A 21,950-nucleotide genomic window follows, 5' to 3' on the forward strand; every position below is an offset into this window, starting at 1 on the left:
ATAAGAATTTGTTCTTAACTAACTTGCCTAGTTAAGTAAAATACATTTATTTTGGATTGTAAACATCTCTCACCACACAACCATTGATTCAAAATCTAAGTTTGTTGTGAAATGTAATGAGAACATTGGTTTAATCACCACAACATAATGATATCTTTTCAAGTGAGTTGTTTTAACTACCAGTTACCTCCTGAGACGGCCTTCAGCGGCGGCCTGCAGCCCGGATCCTCCAGCGGCGGTCTGCAGCACAGAGCTTCCAGTAATGATCTACAGTCCGATTCTTCTAATAATGATCCACAGGTTGGTGTTACAGAAGCGGAGGGATCTGCGGGCGGAACGGGGGTTACGCCCGGTGCCACCTCCGTTGCTGGAGGATCGGAGGGATAGGAAGGTTCTGGGTTTAGCACCAGAGCTGCCATAGACTTTTGTCACCCTCCCTAACCTCCCCTTGTGTTTTTGTGGTTGTTTTGTTGGGGTGGGGTTTTGTGTGCAGTCGGGGTCTGCACCTTTGGGGGGGGGGAGGTACTGTCACGTCCTGACCCTTGTAAGAGGTAATTTTCTATAGTAGATGGGCCAGGGCGTGACAGGGGGTGTTTGGTTGGTTTTCTGGTTTTCTATTTCTATGTTTTGCATTCTATGTTTTCTATTTTTATGTTGGGTTTTGTTTGGGTTGATCTCCAATTGGAGGCAGCTGGTCCTCGTTGCCTCTGATTGGAGATCATATTTAAGTAGGGTTTTTTTCCTTTTGGGTTTGTGGGTTGTTAATTTTGAGGTGTGTTTTCCTCTCTGCGTCACGGTTTGTTGTTTTAGTATTTCAGTATTTGGTGTATTGCAACGTTTCACTATAAATAAAAAGATGTGGAACTACAACCATGCTGCGCGTTGGTCCGATCATTCTGACAGCCGTGACAGAACAACCCACCCTTAGAAGAGCTGAAAGTAGATTACACCATTTTCACATTATACAGTACACTTATATTACCCAACAAAATGTACCGAAAGTCTATCATTTCCATAATATCTATCCAATGTGTAATCAAAAGTGTGATCAATGAAGACATGCAAAAAAAAACATTGTATTTTTCAGATATAATTGCAACCTATGTGTACTGTCTGTAATGAAAATGAAACAACATTTGGCGCGCATTAATTTGCATCAAGCATGTCTTGAGCATCTGGCCATACATTCTCATCCACATCACAGTGAATGTCCTCATTATTCATGCACCTCGGGGAAAAACCTTTTGGCATGGTGAATCCAAGCTTGACATGGGTCTACATTGATGTCGTCCATGCCTCATCCATGGCCAGGAGGGTGGCACGCTCATGGGGATGGCAATCTACACCTTCCATCTCTATGCTGAAAAGAAAATAGGGTTGAGGAAAGGACAGCATGGGGGCAGGTATAGGTTCATGAATCGGGATGGGCCCCAAACCATGCCTGAACCACCTGCATCTGCATGGTGGAACCTGATATTGTTCCACACAATAACATAGGTGACCCCATCACCTTGACAGGCCTGCTCAATTTATCTGAGAATCACAATGGGTGTGCAGAGTTTTAGGATCCAAGTAATGGCCGATGTCCAACCACACCATCTTCATAGATAGCGGCACACATGGAGATGTTTCCCACATGTTATCCAGGCACTTGGAAGGTAGGCTGATGGATTCCCCATTGGCAAAGTTGTTATTGTTTTCCTCAATGGACTGCTTTATTTCGGCGAGGCTCATGTCATTCCTGGCCATTACCATTTCCACCACGGCCCAATCCTGCTGGTTGGTCTGCACACGGCCACGGCCACCACCATGGGGTCTTCTGTCAATTCTGAGGGTAGAACAGAGTATACCGTCAATAGATCATACTGTAAGACTACTGTAACATGATTTGTGAATTTACATGCATTACAATATGTAATTTACTGTAAGCGTAATGGTAAAGCATAGTGCATATCATGCAGACTTACAGCTTTTCTTGGCAAAATGTTCTCATGATCGAATTGACACTTGATCTTTTCAGATTGAGGTGAACTAATCTGGCAGCCTCTGCCATGGTAAGGCCTTTGTTTACCACATGGTCAACGACGATGGCCCGGACTTCATTAGACACAACAGTTCCCTGCCATCTGCCTCCCTCTCTCTGATGCCCACCTCTTTGACCTCTTTGACGGGGCCCATGCCCACCTCTTTGACCTCTTTGACGGGGCCCATGCCCACCTCTTTGACCTCTTTGACGGGGCCCATGCCCACCTCTTTGACCTCTTTGACGGGGCCCATGCCCACCTCTTTGACCTCTTTGACGGGGCCCATGCCCACCTCTTTGACGGGGCCCATGCCCACCTCTTTAACCTCTTTGACGGGGCCCATGCCCACCTCTTTGACCTCTTTGACGGGGCCCATGCCCACCTCTTTGACCTCTTTGACGGGGCCCATGCCCACCTCTTTGACGGGGCCCATGCCCACTTCTTTGACCTCTTTGACGGGGCCCATGCCCACTTCTTTGACCTCTTTGACGGGGCCCATGCCCACCTCTTTGACCTCTTTGACGGGGCCCATGCCCACCTCTTTGACGGGGCCCATGCCCACCTCTTTGACCTCTTTGACGGGGCCCATGCCCACTTCTTTGACCTCTTTGACGGGGCCCATGCCCACTTCTTTGACCTCTTTGACGGGGCCCATGCCCACCTCTTTGACCTCTTTGACGGGGCCCATGCCCACCTCTTTAACAAGTCCCTTGTCCACTGGCTCTTTAATTTCTTCCTCTCCCTTGCTGTCTATCTGCTCTATGTTGAAAGAAATTGCAAGTGTTCACACACCCCCTTTCATATGGAGACCAACTGTGCTTACCACTATGTGAAATCAATTAGCAATAAGCGTTGGGCTAGTCATTATGTATGGTTATCATGTATCATAGATGTTTATACTTTACAAACACACATTTTATTTCTGTAGTTCTCAAAATCTATGTATAGTAGACAACCTGTTTAAAATCTATAGGTTTACCTAAGCGGTTAAGTGATTAACCATTAAGCACAGTTGGATTAAGTGATGGTCAAATGTATTTAAACAAATGAGAAGAGAATCGTATGAAAAGTATTGTGAGCATTGCATTGTGAAAGGCAATAACGTTATATGAAAGATATTTCTAGATGGAACACTGCTTGGTGAAATAGTTACTGTGTATTTGTTACTGTGTAATAGTTAATGTGTGTTGTACTTTGTCAATTGAAAATGTATTTAAAGTTTTGAAAAAACAGCCTTTTTGATGATAGGTTTCTAGTTTTGTACTGAGTTGTGGAATTTTACCACATACTTGTGAAAATAGTACCAGAGTGATAAAAAAAAACTATATTACAAAAATAGATTTCAAACAATTTTATGTTAAATATTTAAAATGTTGGTATAAATGAAATTTGTCCCCTGCACAGGATTATGGTCATTTTAACATCTCCTTAACAGCAAGTAAAGATCTCCCTCCCCCACACCCCTCGCCCTGTCATTCCATTGTCCTTTACGAGCCCAAGCCCAGCTCAAAGAGCTGGGATCAGCACCCATTATGTTCCACAAGACTTTAGGCACACAAATGGCCATTCACCTGGTAGACACCTAGCTAGCCACCAACACACACCCCTCATTAGTGCAGTGTCAGAAGTTCTGTTTCGCTGGTGCATGTCATCCCAGTCTTCACTTCCTGAGGTGCAAGGTTCCAAAGTAGCAAAGCATTCAATCCTAAGACTCTGAGAAACCCCAGGAATTATGGGATTGTAGACTGCACTCATAAAGCTCACTTCCTTACTATCACTTTATTCAAACAGAAATATGGATTACAAAATAGATGAATGAGTTCTAGGGTTAATTGTAAGGTCAATGTATTTTTGGTCAGGAGGACCATCAAACATTGAGATAGGGAATAAAGAAAAAGGTAAGCATTATATGACAGAGGTCAGGTCAGGATGTCAAAACTAGGACTCCTTAGAAAGATGTCAGCAGACAGGCTATCTGTACATGGAGACAATGGATAGTAAAAGACACACCCATACTACCCTCTATTGGACTGTTGTAGTCAGTGCAGAGGAGCACTCCACTGGCCACGTCAATTAAAAACGTTTACTTTGATCCAAGGTGGTTTATTATATGAAGTAATTCTTCGCTGCTTAGATTACATTGTTGCAACTATAACAGAGATTCTGTAGTAATAGAGTTAACAGTGCACAGTAAGACTCACTATATATACATAAGTATGTGGACACCCCTTCAAATGAGTGGATTCGGCTATTTCAGCCACACCCGTTGCTGACAGATGTATAAAATCGAGCAAACAATCTCCATAGACAAATATTGTCAGTAGAATGGCCTTATTGAAGAGCTCAGTGACTTTCAACGTGGCACCGTCATAGGATTAAACAAGTCAGTTTGTCAAATGTCTGCCCTGCTAGAGCTGCCCCAATGAACTGTAAGTGCTGCTATTGTAAAGTGGAAACGTCTAGGAGCAACAACGGCTCAGCCAAGTGGTAGGCCACACAAGCTCACAGACCAGGACCGCGAGTGCTGAAGCGGATAGAAAAAATAATCATCTGTCCTCGGTTGCAACACTCACTACCAAGTTCCAAACTGCCTCTAGAAGCAACGTCAGCACAGTAACTGTTTGTCAGGAGCTTCATGAAATGGGTTTCCATGGCCGAGCAGCCTCACACAAGCCTAAGATCACCATGCGCAATGCCAAGCGTCGACTGGAGGGGTGTAAAGCTCGCCACCATTGGACTCTGGAGCAGTGGAAACACATTCTCTGGAGTGATGAATCACGCTTTACCATCTGTCAGTCTGACGGACAAATCTGGGTTTTGCGGATGCCAGGAGAATGCTACCTGCATAGTGCCAACTGTAAACTTTGGTGAAGGAGGAATAATGGTCTGTGGGCTGTTTTTCATAGTTCGAGCTAGGCCCCTCAGTGCCAGTGAAGGGAAATCTTAACGCTACAACATACAATTACATTCTGTACGATTCTGTGCTTCCAAATTTGTGACAACAGTTTGGGGAAGGCCCTTTTCTGTTTCAGCATGACAATGCCCCCATGCACAAAGCGAGGTCCTTCCAGAAAAGGTTTGTCAAGATCGGTGAGGAAGAACATGACTGGCCTGCACAGAGCCCTGACCTCAACCTCATCAAACACCTTTGGAATACATTCCAATGTATTGGAATGTATTCCAAAGGTCCCCGCAGCAATGTTCAAATATCTAGTGGAAAGCCCTCCCAGAAGAGTGGAGGCTGTTATAGCAGCAAAGGGGGGGACCAACTCCATATTAATGCCCATGATTTTGGAATAAGATGTCCGACGAACAGGTGTCCACATACTTTTGGTAATGTAATGTACAGCATATCAAATAAAAATGAAAACGTGGTTGCTATTTGCTATGGACCTTTATATAGATAAAAAATATATATCTTGACACAATAGGTTGCAGTGCCCCACACACCAATGGCCACTGCTTTACAACAATCCTCATAATTAAACCCCTTTGCATAACACACTCATTCAAAATAATCATTATTGGCTTGTCATAGAATGTTCTCTCTGCTACCGCACGGCAAGCGGTACTGATGCACCAAGTCTGGAACCAACAGGATCCTGAACAGCTTCTACCCCCAAGGCAATAGTTAGTTAAATACTTAACCAAATAGCTACCCGGACTTTCTGCATTGACCCTTTTTACAAGGACTTTTATGGACTCATTACATATTCTGCTGCTACTGTTTACTATATATCTCTTTATTCCTAGTTACATATCTACCTCAATTACCTCGTACCCCTGCACATCGACTTGATACTGTAACCCCTTGTATATAGCCAAGTTATCGTTAGTCATTGTGTATCTATTATTATTATTATTAAGTGTTTAAGTTTTCTATTATTTCTCCATTTTCTTTCTTGTTGGGAAGGGCCCGTAAGTCAGCATTTCATTGTTAGTCCACACCTGTTATTTACAAAGCACGTGACAAATAAAATAGGCTTTAATTTTATTTGGTGGTGGTAACCATAACCTCAATAGACCCAACTTGCTGTTAGTGCAGGGTTAATTGCATCGGTGGATAGACTGGAAGTTGCAAAATTCTCTTGACTTCAGCAAATACCTGGAGGAGACAGGATACGATTAATTAAGCTTTTCGAAGACAATAATTATTTTCGATTAACAACACCACAATCACACAACACTGTACATAGAAAGAATGAGAGGAGTGTTTCACTTGTCAGACACACATGTTCGGAAAGCTGGGGTGGCCTGCTGAGTTGCCCCAGCAGCTCATAGTGATGTGGCGATCCACATGTGGTCATAGGAAGACAGTGCAACAGATATGTGACACTCTCTGTGTGACTGTGAACAGCCTGGGAACATATTACTCTGCATGTAATATACAGTATTACATTTTGACTATATACAGTATATAGTGTGTGTGTGTGTGTGTTGTGTGTGTTGTGTGTGACCTTACTGACCTCCTCCACACACTGCGAGAGGCATCCACGGCGCATACTTTCCTCTGTTGTTCATACAGCTCTGTGACGGGCCGTGTTGACTGCAGGTATGTCTGGACCCTTCAGCGCAGACCAGGAACATACACGAGACACACATCTTGGCATATCCATAAGACAAGACATCTCAGTACCACAAGAATAAACGCCTGGAGGCTTGTTGTAGGTGAGGCCCTACCGCTTCTCTAGACACCCTCTGTTGTCGTCTTAGCGTCCACTGCTCTTCCCTCAATCCAGACACCTGTCAAAACACAACTGCACACACACACACACACACACACACACACACACACACACACACACACACACACACACACACACACACACACACACACACACACACACACACACACACACACACACACACACACACAGGCAACCCTGCTGACTTTACCATTCACAATACCACATACACAATAGAGACTGACCCCTTTGTCTTGGGTCAGGTCATTTCTTCATATGGACTGCTGCATTTAGAAGAAACGTATCAGAGATCACACAGCTCTTTCCCTGCTATTCCAGGAGATGTAGTTAGTTGCCTCCCACCTGATTGCTGTAGTCAAAGAAGAGGACGAATTGGACGTCAGCCTTCCCCTCCATGACACAGGTCCAGCCCTGGAAGTTGTCTTGGTTACGCAGAAAGCCATCAATTAGGAAGCGGAACTTTGACTGGTCCAGCTGCATCGTTTCCTCCATCGCCTGGGAGAAGGACGGGGGCAGGGGAGTTGGGAGGGTACAAACAAGATCTGATGACTGTATGTAGGTGTCACTCAATTCCTTCTAAAATAATGCTTCGTCCAGCCTTTCTACTCGGCCCAGGAGCAAACTGAAAAAAGGAAAAAACAATAAGGCAGGGTTTACTCAATTAACTGCAAACAAGATGATGAGGTACCTTCCTCAGTAAGTTGATTGTGATCTCCACAGGAACAATCTTGCCATCCTTGATGTGGCTTCTGATCAGCTGTCCATATTCAATTCCCTCCTGACACCTCTCGGCCCACAAGAGGTTGCCTGCAGACAGGTGAGTGCAGCCATAAGCCTGGAATACATGAACAAGTGAAGACCTAAGTAAAAAGGAAAATACACAAGACAAAGCAATGAATTGTTTCATTAAGAAGGACATTGGAATGCAGTGAATAGTTAATACCTGCACTGTGACTTTTCAAACTAGGTTATCCTCTGTTGGATGTCAGTAAAGGGAGGGACCGTGTATGACCGATATGACTGGTGTTTATGTGAGTGCTTATGCCCTTTGAACCCCAATGTTGACATGTCTACATTCCAGCCTAGGTCAACCCAGGTCAGTGTAGAACTTAAACCCCACGGGAAACCCCTATTGGCTCCCAGGGTTATAAACTTTTATAAACTGTAGGTATTACAGAGTTCCAGTCCTCTCAGGAGGACACCTATGACTTAAAATCAGTTGTGGTCAGTGCCATTTAAGATTAGGGACGATTTTTTTTTTCATCCAGAGGGAGCGCTCCTAGTGGCCGGGGACTTTAATGCAGGAAACTTGAATCCGTTTTACCTCATTTCTACCAGCATGTTAAATGTGCAACCAGAGGGAAAAAAACTCTAGACCACCTTTACTCCACACGCGTACAAAGCTCTCCCTTGCCCTCCATTCGGAAAATCTGACCATAATTCTATCCTCCTTATTCGTGCTTAAAAGCAAAAACTAAAGCAGGAAGCACCAGTGACTGTGTTAATAAAGAAGTGGTCAGATGACGCAGATGCTAAGCTACATGAGTGTTTTGCTAGCACAGACTGGAATATGTTGCGGGATTCCTCCGATGGCATTGAGGAGTACACCACATCAGTCACTGGCTTTATCAATAAGTGCATTGATGACGTCGTCCCCACAGTGACTATACGTACATACCCCAACCAGAAGACATGGATTACAGGCAGCATCCACACTGAGCTAAAGGGTAGATCTGCCGCTTTGAAGGAGTGGGACCCTAACCCGGAAGCTTATAAGAAATCCCACTATGGCCTCAGATGAACCATCAAACAGGCAAAGTGTCAATACAGGACTAAGATTGAATCGTACTACACCAGCTCCGACGCTCGTCAGATGTGGCAGGGCTTGCAAACTATTATAGACTACAAAGGGAAGCACAGCCGCGAGCTGCCCAGTGACACGAGCCTACCAGACGAGCTAAATCACTTCTATGCTCGCTTCGAGGCAAGCAACACTGAGGCATGTATGAGAGGTGTGATCGCGTTTACCGTAGCCGATGTGAGTAACACCTTAAAACATGTCAACAATCACAAGGCCGCAGGGCCAGACGGATTACCAGGACGTGTCCTCCGAGCATGCGCTGACCAACTGGCAAGTGTCTTCACTGACATTTTCAAGCTGTCCCTGACTGAGTCTGTAATGCCAATATGTTTCAAGCAGACCACCATAGTCTCTGTGCCCAAGAACACTAAGGTAAACTGCCTAAATGACTACCGACCCGTAGCACTCACGTCTGTAGCCATGAAGTGCTTTGAAAGGCTGGTCATGGTTCACATCAACACCATTATCCCAGAAACCCTAGACTCACTCCAGTTTGCATACTGCCCCAACAGATCCACATATGATGCAGTCTCTATTGCACTCCACACTGCCCTTTCCCACCTAGACAAAAGGAACACCTATGTGAGAATGCTGTTCATTGACTACAGCTCAGTGTTCAACACCATAGTACCCTCAAAGCTCATCACTGAGCTAAGGACCCTGGGACTAAACACCTCCCTCTGCAACTGGATCCTGGACTTCCTGACGGGTCATCCCCAGGTGGTAAGGGTAGGTAACAACACATCCGCCACGCTGATCCTCAACACTGTGGCTCCTCAGGGGTGCGTGCTCAGCCCCCTCATTTACTCCCTGTTCACTCATGACTGCATGGCCAGTCATGACTCCAACACCATCGTTAAGTTTGCAGACGACACAACAGTGGTAGGCCTGAGCCCCGACAATGAGACAGCCTATAGGGAGAAGGTCAGAGTCCTAGCCGTGTGATGCCAGGATAACAACATCTCCCTCAGCGTGATCAAGACAAAGGAGATGATTGTGGACTACAGGAAAAGGGAAACCGAACACGCCCCCATTCTCATCTACGGGGGCTGTAGTGGAGCAGGTTGAGAGCTTCAGGTTCCTTGGTGTCTACATCACCAACAAACTATCATGGTCCAAACACATCAAGACAGTCTTGAAGAGGGCACCACAAAGCCTATTACCCCCCAGGAGACTGAAAAGATTTGCCATGGGTCCTCAGATCCTGAAAAAGTTCTACAGCTTCACCATCAAGAGCATCCTGAGTGGTTGCATCACTACCTGGTATGGCAACTGCTCGGCCTCCGCCCGCAAGGCCCTTACAGAGGGTAGTGCGAACGGCCCAGTATATCACTGTCATGACGTTGGCCTGTGGGTAAGGTTTATGACCCCCCCCCCATAAATACCTTTCTCCCTTCCCCTCGCTGACCCTACTGAAAGACTTGAATAGCCTGTGTTAAATATAGAGAGTCTGGGAACATCAAACAAATGGGGAAAAGGAACCATATTTTGGTAATAAAACCAGTTGGAAATATGCTTGGGAACGTAATGAGTTTGTATGTCAGTTCGGTTGTCATCTGAGACATTATGACTGATGACAGGACGACATAAACTGTACCTGAGAAAGTATACACCCTCTAGTTATCAGAGTAACATGGAATTGTTATGCAATTGAAATGTTTGATATTGAAATTGTTTGTTAGGAGATTAAATGTAATTTTAGCTTCCAAATGAGAGATTTGGGTTTTCATAAGGAAAGTGCCCTGCTTGATCAGTGGCCCATCCCTGTGAAGAGGAGGGGTTATAAACGATGAAACACATCCTTCCCCCTCTCCACTATATAAGCCTTTGACGAAAAGATAACCAGGTTGTTCCAGTACGTGAGGTCTGCAGCCTCTACGTTAGAAGGACACACGTCAAGTACAGAACTAAGCCAACCTCGGCGTGAGCTTTGGTGGCGAATGGTATGAACTTTGAGCTTATTCACTACAGAAGTGATACTTCCTAGCCGTTGAGTTAGCAGCGGCCGCTGTAGACGGGGGCTAGGAAAGGACGGGCGACGGATCCAGTCTAACAGACAGACAAAGATACCACCACGTATCCAATTTACCACCAGAGACATTCTTCCGAGGACAGGAAGATCTGTTGGCCAACCCGGCCAGCATCTACGACCAATCTACCGAAGCGCAGCTCAGAGTAAATATTTATTGCATTTTCCTTTTCCAAATGGGCGGTAATTTAGAATGCATAAGATAATGTATTTACGATAGCATAGCTGCTGTTTCTTCGTTCCTAAGTCTTCCCGCTCTTTCATTCAAGCCCAACCCCCTTTCCTTTGTGTAACCAGCCATGATACAGGTTCCATCCACCAGGACGTTTTCTGTATGACATCATTTGTATTCTGTGTATATGTAATTCTGTGTGATTAGTTTAGGTATTTAGTAAATAAATAATTAAACCCAATTTTGTATTGCTGATTCAACTTGTTAGCCAGGGTTCGTGAAGATAGCCAAGAATTTACAACTTTCATTATGAGACTGAAAATAAGATAAGGGTTAATATTGACTGCTATCGATGTAAAATATGACTAAGTATTTTAAGAGTTTATTCGGAAGATAACGACTCTATAAACGTTCTTCCGTGGTGCCCCGACTTTCTAGTTAATTACATTTACATGATTAGCTTAATCAGGTAATATTAATTACAGAGAAAGGATTTTATAGGTTAGCATGTCATATCACTTAATCCGGCATAGCCAAAGACACGACATCACTGTGGCCAAGCTTCCTGCCATAAAGGACCTCTATACCAGGCGGTGTCAGAGGCAGACCCTAAAAATTGTCAAAGACTCCAGCCACCCTAGTCATAGACTGTTCTCTCTGCTACCGCATGGCAAGCGGTACCGGAGCGCCAAGTCTAGGTCCAAAAGGCTTCTTAACAGCTTCTGCCACCAAGCCATAAGACTCCTGATTGAAAGATGAACTGAGGTCCACTCTCCAGTCCAGTTGGTGGTGGTAATGCACCTTAAAGTTGGTTGCCAACCGCCATATAAAGTCCAGATAAGAAGAAGAAGCCTGAAGGAGGAGAGATGAATAGAAACAAACTCAGTTTACCCTTTCATCTGTGGATTAATTGTCAGAGTAGAGGACCTTGTGCATTTCAGGGAAAATACCAAACCAATGTTTATATCCCAGGACAAATTAACTAGCAACAGCAAGCTAGCTAAATTGCCATAAATGTTTAATGATTTTCGACCAGTCCCCAAACTAATATAGTTAGTTCAGAGTTCGTTTTGATATTTCAACCTGCATGTCCTGATCATGTCTGGTGTGTGTGAACAAAATCAACAAGCACGCGAGCGGTGTGGTCAGCGTGTTGGCAAAGGGATCACTGAAGGATGACATTAAAGTCCCAGGGTGCCAGTAATGGGAGGTGCTTTGTTATTACCGTCTACATCAGATTCACTGGCAGGGCCAATGTCATAAACTGAAATGCCATGTCAAATGTCGCTACAAGTGTAGAACCTCCCATTTGTCCTAGTTAACTGAAATTGGGCAGCCTTGTCTGCTCAGAATGCCACGCCTACCTTTATTTATGTAAAGAACTCGACTGTGGTTCATCATCATGTCAAACACATATTAGTAGGCTTTTCATGAAGGGTATAACTTGTGGCCTTAAATCAGAAAATTACTATTTATTTTTTAAGAATATCAAGCTCTCCTGCAAAAATCGATTTAAATTTGCCCTAAAATTATATGATATAGTCATACAATTATAGCCTAATCGTATTGATTGTGCTGCCTTCAAATAATTGCTATAGAGTAGACAATAGCCTGCCATTGCATAATTGGTGTGAGTATGTCGCTCATTAAAAATTAAACCATCAATTGGTCAGGCATAAGCTATAGCCATTCAAGCTATGGAGGAAATGTACAGACTGTTACTGCCAAATAATGGACCCCGGCACTACCACGCGCTCAGTCTCCCTCTGCTTTTCATTGGTTCACTCATCATCATCAGCACCAGGGAAGCTGAACAGCGCCAGAGGACGCATTGCTTTCGGAGAAAAGAGGAGACAAGACAGAATCCCTAATGAATCCTTAATGTGTCTGAGTTCATCAAGCCATGCGGCGACAATTTGATACATTGATTGTCTGATTGGATAGAACTGTGGTAGGCTATATAATTTATATTTTCTTAAACAATTGTTTTTCACCCGCTGATTTATCGAGGCGAGAGGCTGTTGTTCAGCCAATTCTGCAGAGAGGAAGCAAGCGTTCAATGAAAAATGCGGGAATTCTCCGCTTTGGCCTTGTTTTCATCCATCGTTTTACTGTCATAGTGAGGAATGCCGGGTGGTGTAGATTGTCAATGTCATCGCTCCGATCAAGTGCACCTTGTGAGCCGCCAGCGCCGCATCAACAAGCATCACGACCACCACCCGACGGGGACATCGACACGACGCCTCTGAGTCCGCCGCTCTCCTCCGGCTTGTGACATGACAGCCCGGGGAAGAAAGAAGAGGATCAAGCGGCACAGACCTGCAAGTGGACGTGTGGATTTGAATACAAAGGCCGCGGGTAACAATCATTTTGAGGGGCTGGAGCCCACGGAAGCCCGGACTGCAAGAGAGGGCAGTGCCACACAGACACCGACAGGCTACACCTGCGATACGAGACATAGAGAGGATCCCATATCACCAACTGCTGTTATTTCATCTGTTCCCCTATCCCAAGATCAGGCCACCTATCTGTTTTGTCTTCGTGCGTAAATGTGGATGGAACTTATTGCGTTTTTGGATGCAAAAAATGCATTGACTAATGTGCCATTTTAACTATAGCGTCTGGAAGTCGATGGGACGTGACAGAGATTGATGACACATTTATCCCAAGTCCAGTGTTATCATCCCGTCAAGTCCCCCTGACTAGAACTATAACCTCATCATGGGCTGCATACAGAGCATCACCTGTAAGTCGCGCATCAAACGCGAAAATATAGTGGTCTACGACGTTTCCGCCACTATCGACCACTGCCCAACAATCATTGAGGAGAACTCGCCTATAGTGTTGCGCTACAAGACGCCCTATTTCAAGGCCTCTGCGCGGATAGTGATGCCCCCTATTCCCCGTAATGAGACTTGGGTGGTGGGTTGGATCCAGGCATGCACCCAGATGGAATTCTTCAACACCTACAACGACATCGGCATGTAAGTTGAGTTCTCCTCCTGTTTTGTATTCCCCCATCAGGAGGCTAGCTGCTGACTGTCCTTTGTCACAGGGGACTGATGCTCCACCCTCCCCCTGGTGATATGTCCTAAACTGTCACCTCTCTGGTGCTCTGGGCAGGTGCCAAAGCAAAGGAACAGACCTTAGTCACTGTTCCAGTGTGTGTGTGTGTGTGTGTGTGTGTGTGTGTGTGTGTGTGTGTGTGTGTGTGTGTGTGTGTGTGTGTGTGTGTGTGTGTGTGTGTGTGTGTGTGTGTGTGTGTGTGTGTGTGTGTGTGTGTGTGTGTGTGTGTGTGTGTGTGTGTGTGTGTGCGTGTGTGTGTGTGTGAGAGAGAGAGAGACATCTTAAATGCCACAAATCTCTAAATCGGTTTTGTGAGGCATCAAAAATGACGTGAATGCAATGCAACAGTTGATGTATGGCTGTGTGGGTGCATGTGTTGCAGAGCATTTGTGCACACAGCAGGGTAACTATGCTGTCACCGTCTTTCATTCAAACGCCCACCAATTGATTCTGTTCCTGTGATTTCAGCATCAAAATAGAAACAACTGAGGAGCTAAACAACTGCTTCTAGACACATTGTGTTCACAGAAACAATGGAGGGAGAGAGAGATGCACTGACACTCCCACGCTCCCTCCTCTACCGGAGACACAATCACACACCCACTGACGAGCAACACATACCTCCGCCTCCAGCACTGCCTGGGGGTATTTTTCACTGGAGGAAAAATATGTGAGGGGATGTTTAACCCTGGCTGGAGGTAGGGTGTCTGGGGGACGCAGAAAAACACAGCGTACAGACAGATGGAGTTATTCTGAGGGGGAGACAGTGGCATCAGGTCACACCAGCTGACACCCCCTCATTGGCCAACAAACAATGAGATATGAATCTACTACTAACGCACTGAACACATACAGTATGGAGCCCTGAGGTAGAAAAGAGATGGACATGCTGATTCCATTTATCACACATACAGTATGTATTTGTTTGTCTTCCTCTGTTCTCTTCGAGAATGTCTAATTCCCAAGTGTGTTTGTGTGAAACACCTAAAGCCTTTTGAAACTTCTCGTGACCCTACAGTGTTCCAAGAAACAACACAATGTCAATCAGGGACCAACTAAGAACAGGCTCCAACCCACCATCTGTTAAACTGTAATCTGACCCTTTGTCCTCCTGCAGGTCTAGCTGGGAGCTACCAGAGCTGTGTGAGGGTCTTGTGAGGGCCATCAGTGACTCAGATGGGGTGAGCTACCCCTGGTACGGCAACACCACCGAGACGGTCACACTGGCGGGGCCCACCTCCAAGCCCTCTCGCTTTACCGTCAGCATGAACGATAACTTCTACCCCAGTGTGACCTGGGCAGTGCCCATCAGCGACAGCAACCTTCCCCTGCTCACCCGCATCAAGAGGGACCAGAGCTTCACCACATGGCTGGTGGCCCTCAACACGGCCACGCGGGAGAAGATCCTGCTGCAGACGGTCAAGTGGCGCATGCGGGTGGACATTCTGGTGGACCCTGCCATGCCCCTGGGCTCCAGAGCCACCCTGATGGGCCGGACACACCAGGACCAGCCCCGCGTCCTAACCCGCATGGAGCCTATCCCCCCCAACGCCCTGGGGAGGCCCAATGCCAACGACGCCCAGGTGCTGATGTGGAGGCCCAGGAAGGGCCCGCCTCTGGTGGTCATCCCTCCTAAGTAGAGAAGGAAGGAGAGAGGGAGGGGAGGTGGAACTATGGGTCTGGACATCCAGCCATGATGAGATCAATATGGACAGCTGCCTTAAATCTCCACCACTGCCTTTGAGTAGAGAGGGAGAAGACCATTGCCTGGATCGGGTATAAATACAGGACAGACCCACAGACGGTCCTCTGCCTTAATAAAGTCATTTGGCCTGGAGAAGCAGGGAGGACTTGTGGGTGTGCCAGGCCCAGCAGGCTTCAGAGTAGGCTACACTCCAGGGGAGCAGCCTGTAACCTATTGCACACCATGCTGCCTCACCGAGATGACAGAGCAGCCATCTTTAATCACAGATTGCTCTGGGTCTATGACAGTGATGTAGAGGGCTGTGTCTCAAATGGCACCCTATTACTCTTTGGCTCTGGTTAAAGGTAATGCAGTATGTGGAGAATGCGCTGCCATGTGAGACTAGCCCAAGGTGTGAGAGGCACAAGAGTACATGTATGTGGCTTTATGGGTATAATACAGGTGAGATTGAAGTGTATAATGTATTTTATATGTAAGAACAAAGATTGTGGTATATTTAAAGTCAGCCTTCATGCTCAGTACAGTAACAGAAAGGGATGGATGTGTTACTGGGAGAGGGGAAAGACAGGGTCTCTAAAGTCATCTACAGCATCCCCAATGAGAACAGCAGTGTAGGCCAGGCCAGGTAGTAGATGAGTTTCATTACAAAACGCTATATATTCATTTTCAGAAATGTTGCTAAATTAGCTTTTATTGTTTAAAGAAATAATGAAAGAGATTGATGTTTTTTCACTATCTAATCATGGCATGTTCAATGACAGACATGCATTTGTTTAAATCTATCACTTGATGGTTTCATTTCAGAGACAAATTATATTTTTGTTGTGCAAAATGCTATATATCCACCTCACTCTCTGAGAAATAAGTAGTTACGCTAGGTTTTATAGAATGAAATGTAACAAATAGCTACATTTTTAATAAAGAAATGTACAAATGATACATTTGTGATATCTTTATATATTTTACTTTACAAAAATAATTAAACACAGTAATATGAGATCTATATGTAAAACATTTACATTTGACATTTTAGTAATTTAGTAGATGCTCTTATCCAGAGCTACTTACAGTAAGTGCATTCATCTTAAGATAGGTAGGTGACACAACCACATATCACAGTCAAATATACAGGATAGAAACATTCCATTCGAGCTAAACAATGGATATATAGCGTTTTCCCCACAAAAAACATTTTCATACATATCTAAAATCTATGAATAAAAAATATGAGAAAAGTAATATTTTATACACACATGAAGGTGAAAAAAATATTTCTGGTGAAAAAATACAAATGTAAAAAATTGGTGGATATAGCGTTTTGGAAATCAACTTTTCAGATGCAGAAAGGAGACTGAGTGGGCCAGGCCAGGTAGTAGATGAAGAGCAGACTGAGTGGGCCAGGCCAGGTAGTAGATGAAGAGCAGACTGAGTGGGCCAGGCCAGGTAGTAGATGAAGAGCAGACTGAGTGGGCCAGGCCAGGTAGTAGATGAAGAGCAGACTGAGTGGGCCAGGCCAGGTAGTAGATGAAGAGCAGACTGAGTGGGCCAGGCCAGGTAGTAGATGAAGAGGAGACTGAGAATGTAATGGGCGTGTTCCTCTGCCCAGGTTTTGCTGACGCATGCCAGATCTTACGTGTGAATATTTTAAGTTTCAGCTAACCACAGCATTATGGTTGCGTTCCCCTGTTCAGACGTTGCATGCATCAGCCAATGGTTGCATGCCACATCATCAACTGTGTCATCGACTGACAGATTGCCATAACATATGATATGGTTAGCTGATACGTAAAATACCTATCTAGGCGTAAGTTCTGGCAGGCGTCAGCAACGCCAGGGCAGAGGGACGCACCCTACGTTATAGCAATCTGTCAGTCGATGACACAGTCAATGACGTGGCATGCAACCATTGGTTGATGCATGCAACGTCTGAACAGGGGAATGCAACCAATATGAACTCCTCATGCTGCTCATTACTGAGGTGCAAACCATACTAGCCTTTACACTGACACACACATCCCCTCTGTGACTAAACACACATGCAGACACACACTTATGCACACATCCCCTTTGTGACTACACCCAAGTCATTATCATAGAAGAGGGACGAGTGGGATATTACAAACCATTTGTTTAGATTGGAGGTCATATCACATACCGTGTATGGTGGCCACTGTATGGTGACAAACGTCCATTGAGAGCCAGTCACTCACAGTAACAGACGTGCCTGAGAACAGAATGACTCGGACTGGAGGATGTAGTGGGACAATGTGGGGTGGTACTTTACAGGGTTTCAGAATGGATGGGTGGGAGCTTTTGCATGCAAGCAGTGTTTTTAATTCAATAAAATGATTCAAGTAAAATGTATTTTTTATAGAACCTATTTAAATCTCTCTTTTTAAATTCCCCCCTCAGTTGCACATTGACAGTTCATGGGTGTATGTGTTACAGGGGGTCTCATGCACAATATGCACTCACTCAGAAAATGTATTAGTGGCAGAAACAATAGGGAGTGCATCAGTTTGACTGTGTGTGTTCATATCATGGCTCAGAGCACTTGTAAAACTTCTACAAGGGAGCATTATATGACACACAATGTTACAACAACAGAGTCGTGATATAGAATGACACACTCGTCTTTGACATAGGAAACATTTCCTTTATGGACTTCGTGTTCCTAATGATTGGTAAATACAGTAATAAAGTCAACCTTCCCCACTTCCCCAAATAACACACAAATCACGTTACGCCAATGCGTGGAAAAGTACAGAGGTCTACAGCAGTGAAGCAGTAACATAGTTCATCAGTATGTCTGCAGAGTCCAACACATCCGGACTATTGTCACAAGTCATGAGTGAACATTATGGCCTTCAGGGAAATGCACAAGTCAGAAAACTTCCCTGCCTGTGTCTTTGTTTTATCCATCATCTTCATTATTAAGATGACAATAATATAAAGACAGGGGACCCTACCCAACCAGTTTTGACCCAGTGCAATAACCTGCCTGGCAGGTGTGTCCAGTACACTGCTGAGCTTGGTCATGACTCATGGGTCTATTTCTCTGTGGTGGCAAATTCCTGATCACACTTTTTTAGTCGAGGAACTTATTGGGCTGCGTTTACACAGGCAGCCCAATTCTGATATTTTTTTCACTAATTGGTATTTTGACCAATCAGATCAGCTCTGAAAAAGATCTGATGTGATTGGTCAAAAGACCAATTAGTGGAAAAAAATATCAGAATTGGGCTGCCTGTGAAAACACAGCCACAGTGTCTGAGGCCCATGTCAACAATGCCTCTAGGCTAGTGTCCTTCGCTCCTCCTCTTTTCTCTCTTCCGCTCCACTGTTTTCTTCTCTTCCCTGACACCCCCTTCGGTCCTCGGTGATGTCCCCTAGGCACGCCTGGGGTTGGGGGATGGCTTGTCCTCGTAGCCATACAGGAAGGTGGCCACGATGACCAGTACTGCACCAAGGAAGAACACACTGGAGAGGACACAAATAAATGAAAAACACAGCATTACACATGTCAGAGCCAAGGGACATTAAAATAGGAAATTGAAATAACCTGGCTAGAATGTGTGTACTTTGTGGGGTCGAAGTCCTGCAGCCAGAAGTAGGATATGAGGGTTGACAGGATGATGGAGAGTGACGTGGCAAAGCCCTTCAGGATGTTGTCTGCATACTTGATGACAGCTGCTATAACCAGCCCTCCTAGTGCCTAGAGAAACACACACCAGACATGGAGTGGATGAGCAGAGTGGGGTAGTTTGGGCAAAAGGGACACTATAATACTGCTAGGCTTATACATTTGGAATCAGATCAAGCAATATTCCCTTAGTAAAGAGGCACGGCAATATTAATTCTGCAATATTAACAGAGCAAGCTTTTTCCACTTAAAACGGAACACTATTTGACTGGAGTCTGGTTAAGTGGGTAACACTCTCACCTCTGAAACCATATACTTATAAAAAACGTAACATTATTTCTCCACATTGGTAGCTTGCGAATGAGTATTACATTTGGCTAAATTTGACCTAAAGCTGATAGGTGAAGTGAAAAGACAATAGTGAGATGTACCTGCAGAGCCACCACTGTCCAGGTGATTGTGTTGTATCCTTTGAACATCCCAGATTCCCGGACTCTCTCCCCATCGTACGCAAACATCCCCATCAGACCAAACACCAGGCCAAACATTCCTACAGCCAGACACACAGGTCAGATGATATGACAGTTTGAACTGATGTAGGAATGATAGGAAGGTAGATTTAGTATAACCCGCCCGCGTTCATCAAAAAACAATAACCTGTGGTGCTTGACTGGAAAGCAAAGACAAATCATGTCTACATGCATAGACATGAATACATTCATGCTAAAAACACTACACTCATCCATTCTTTATGAGGATGAATCAAGTCTCTTCTCTGTACATACACTCGATACAGGAAACTAGCACAAGTTCACACCAGGAAATGAATCACAGGAGAATTAACACACGCTTCACACGTTCAGAGGTAAAAATAAACTCAGCAGGAAGACTCATTTGGCAGAAAAGGAGCTGAGAGACAAACACAGTGTTTCTGTGCAGTGAAAAGGAAAAAACACTGTAAAACCTCCTTTAAGGACCCGGTAGAGATACTGAAGCTCTGTCATAAATAACATATCTTTAAAAATAATGGGGCAATTCTGGGATGAAAAAGTGCCCTTATAGCAAGAAAAACCTACTATAGTAGAAACCTTTCATGCTTGCTGACCCAGTTGGATGTTGCGGACCCAGACGCTCTGTTTGGTCTCTTTGAGGATCCTCTCAAAATAAACCCCAGCGAAGCCACTGGAGCAGCAGGCCACCAGCACCGCCACCACGCCCACAAACTGGGACCCTTCGGACATCTGCTCCTTCTCAGTGTCTCCGAGGGATTCAGAGGGCCACTAGACATCAGACACACAAAAACACACACACTTGCACTAAAACAATTTAGTCACTGAAGTGGGTAAATGCAGGTTTCAAAAAAGTGGATTGTAAAGGAGTTAGAGTAGAGTTTACCTGCACAAGTGCGACCCCAGCCATGAGGATGAGCAGGGAGAGCCACTGGTACACACCCAGCCTCCGGCCCAGCATGCACACTGAGAACAGGGCTGTGGTGAGGATCTTCACACAATTACAAAACAGACACACACACACTCAGTGGAGGCTGCTGAGAGGAGGACGGCTCATAATAATGGCTGGAACGGAGCAAATGGAATGGCATCAAACAGATGGAAACCATTTCACTAATTCCGCTCCAGTCATTACTATGTGCCTGTCCTCCCAAATTAAAGTTGCCACCAACCTCCTGTGCACACACTCCATAACAGGTTGTCTTACCTGGTAGGTGGCAGCGTCCAGGTTGGACAGAGCCACATAGAGCAGGTTGTTCTGTAGGGTGTAGATCCCAAAAGGAATGGCCAGCTTCAGGGTCTCTATAGGCTTGTGAGTGATCTCTTGCCTCAGAATACTGTTCAGAGCCCGAACATTGTAGCCTGAGAAACACAGCCAGACAGGAGAGAGTGAGAGAAGAAACCATTACATTGGACAGTGTATGCCATGTGTATCATGTACATATATGACTAATACAACTTGAAACTTGAGATGGAGACAAATGGAGGGTCAGCTTGCCTAAATGTATACTTGCACATGTATATTTTTGAACAGTTGTATTTTCTTTGAGGACACTCACTGTGCCCCTTGAATATGAGCAGCACACAGGTGATGATCTTCATGAGCTCAGCCACCACCACAGCAGAGGCGGCCACTGCCCTTAACCAACACAAAAATATCCTGTGGCGTTCTGCATTAGCATCGAATAGCTCCCGTGATATGCAATTTTTCAGGGAAGTTAGAAACCAATACACAGGCAGTTAGAAAAGCCAAGGCTAGCTTTTTCAAGCAGAAATTTGCTTCCTGCAACACAAACTCAAAAATGTTCTGGGAAACTGTAAAGTCCTTGGAGAATAAGAGCACCTCCTCCCAGCTGCCCACTGCACTGATACTAGGGAACACTGTCGCCACTGATAAATCCACTATAATTGAGAATTTCAATAAGCATTTTTCTATGGCTGGCCATGCTTTCCACCTGGCTACCCCTACCCCGGTCAACAGCACTGCACCCCCCACAGCAACTGCCCAAGCCTTCCCCATTTCTCCTTCTCCCAAATCCAGTCAGCTGATGTTCTGAAAGAGCTGCAAAATCTAGACCCCTACAAATCAGCCGGGCTAGACAATCTGGACCCTTTCTTTCTAAAAGTATCTGCTGAAATCGTTGCAACCCCTATTACTAGCCTGTTCAACCTCTCTTTCGTGTCGTCTGAGATTCCCAAAGATTGGAAAGCAGCTGCGGTCATCCGCCTCTTCAA

General features: G+C 45.1%; 3 protein-coding genes across 3 annotated transcripts; 1 reads left to right on the forward strand and 2 right to left on the reverse strand.

Annotated features, from left to right (window-relative positions):
* Positions 1–267: 267 nt before the first annotated feature.
* On the reverse strand, positions 268–12,999 carry LOC106584236 (UMP-CMP kinase-like). The gene is given in 7 exon segments (XM_045705911.1): positions 268–367; positions 1,637–1,828; positions 6,491–6,589; positions 6,705–6,781; positions 7,073–7,225; positions 7,419–7,565; positions 12,967–12,999. Coding segments are annotated over 7 exon segments (801 nt in total).
* Positions 12,445–17,923, forward strand: LOC106584378 (protein FAM78B). The gene is made up of 2 exons (XM_014169614.2): positions 12,445–13,776; positions 14,976–17,923. Exons 1-2 carry the CDS (start codon positions 13,514–13,516, stop codon positions 15,496–15,498), a joined length of 786 nt encoding a protein of 261 aa, XP_014025089.1. The 5' UTR covers positions 12,445–13,513; the 3' UTR covers positions 15,499–17,923.
* Positions 17,924–18,002: 79 nt separating this feature from the next.
* Positions 18,003–21,413, reverse strand: LOC106584379 (UDP-N-acetylglucosamine transporter; the record flags this gene model as incomplete). Its single annotated transcript, XM_014169619.2, has 7 exons — positions 18,003–19,043; positions 19,145–19,278; positions 19,638–19,756; positions 20,312–20,486; positions 20,602–20,706; positions 20,923–21,077; positions 21,275–21,413. Coding segments are annotated over 7 exons (918 nt in total), but the record flags the coding sequence as incomplete, so codon positions are not given.
* Positions 21,414–21,950: the final 537 nt, after the last annotated feature.

This window comes from Salmo salar, chromosome ssa23 (genome assembly GCF_905237065.1).
Source record: "Salmo salar chromosome ssa23, Ssal_v3.1, whole genome shotgun sequence".
In the NCBI taxonomy this organism is placed as follows: Eukaryota; Metazoa; Chordata; class Actinopteri; order Salmoniformes; family Salmonidae; genus Salmo; species Salmo salar.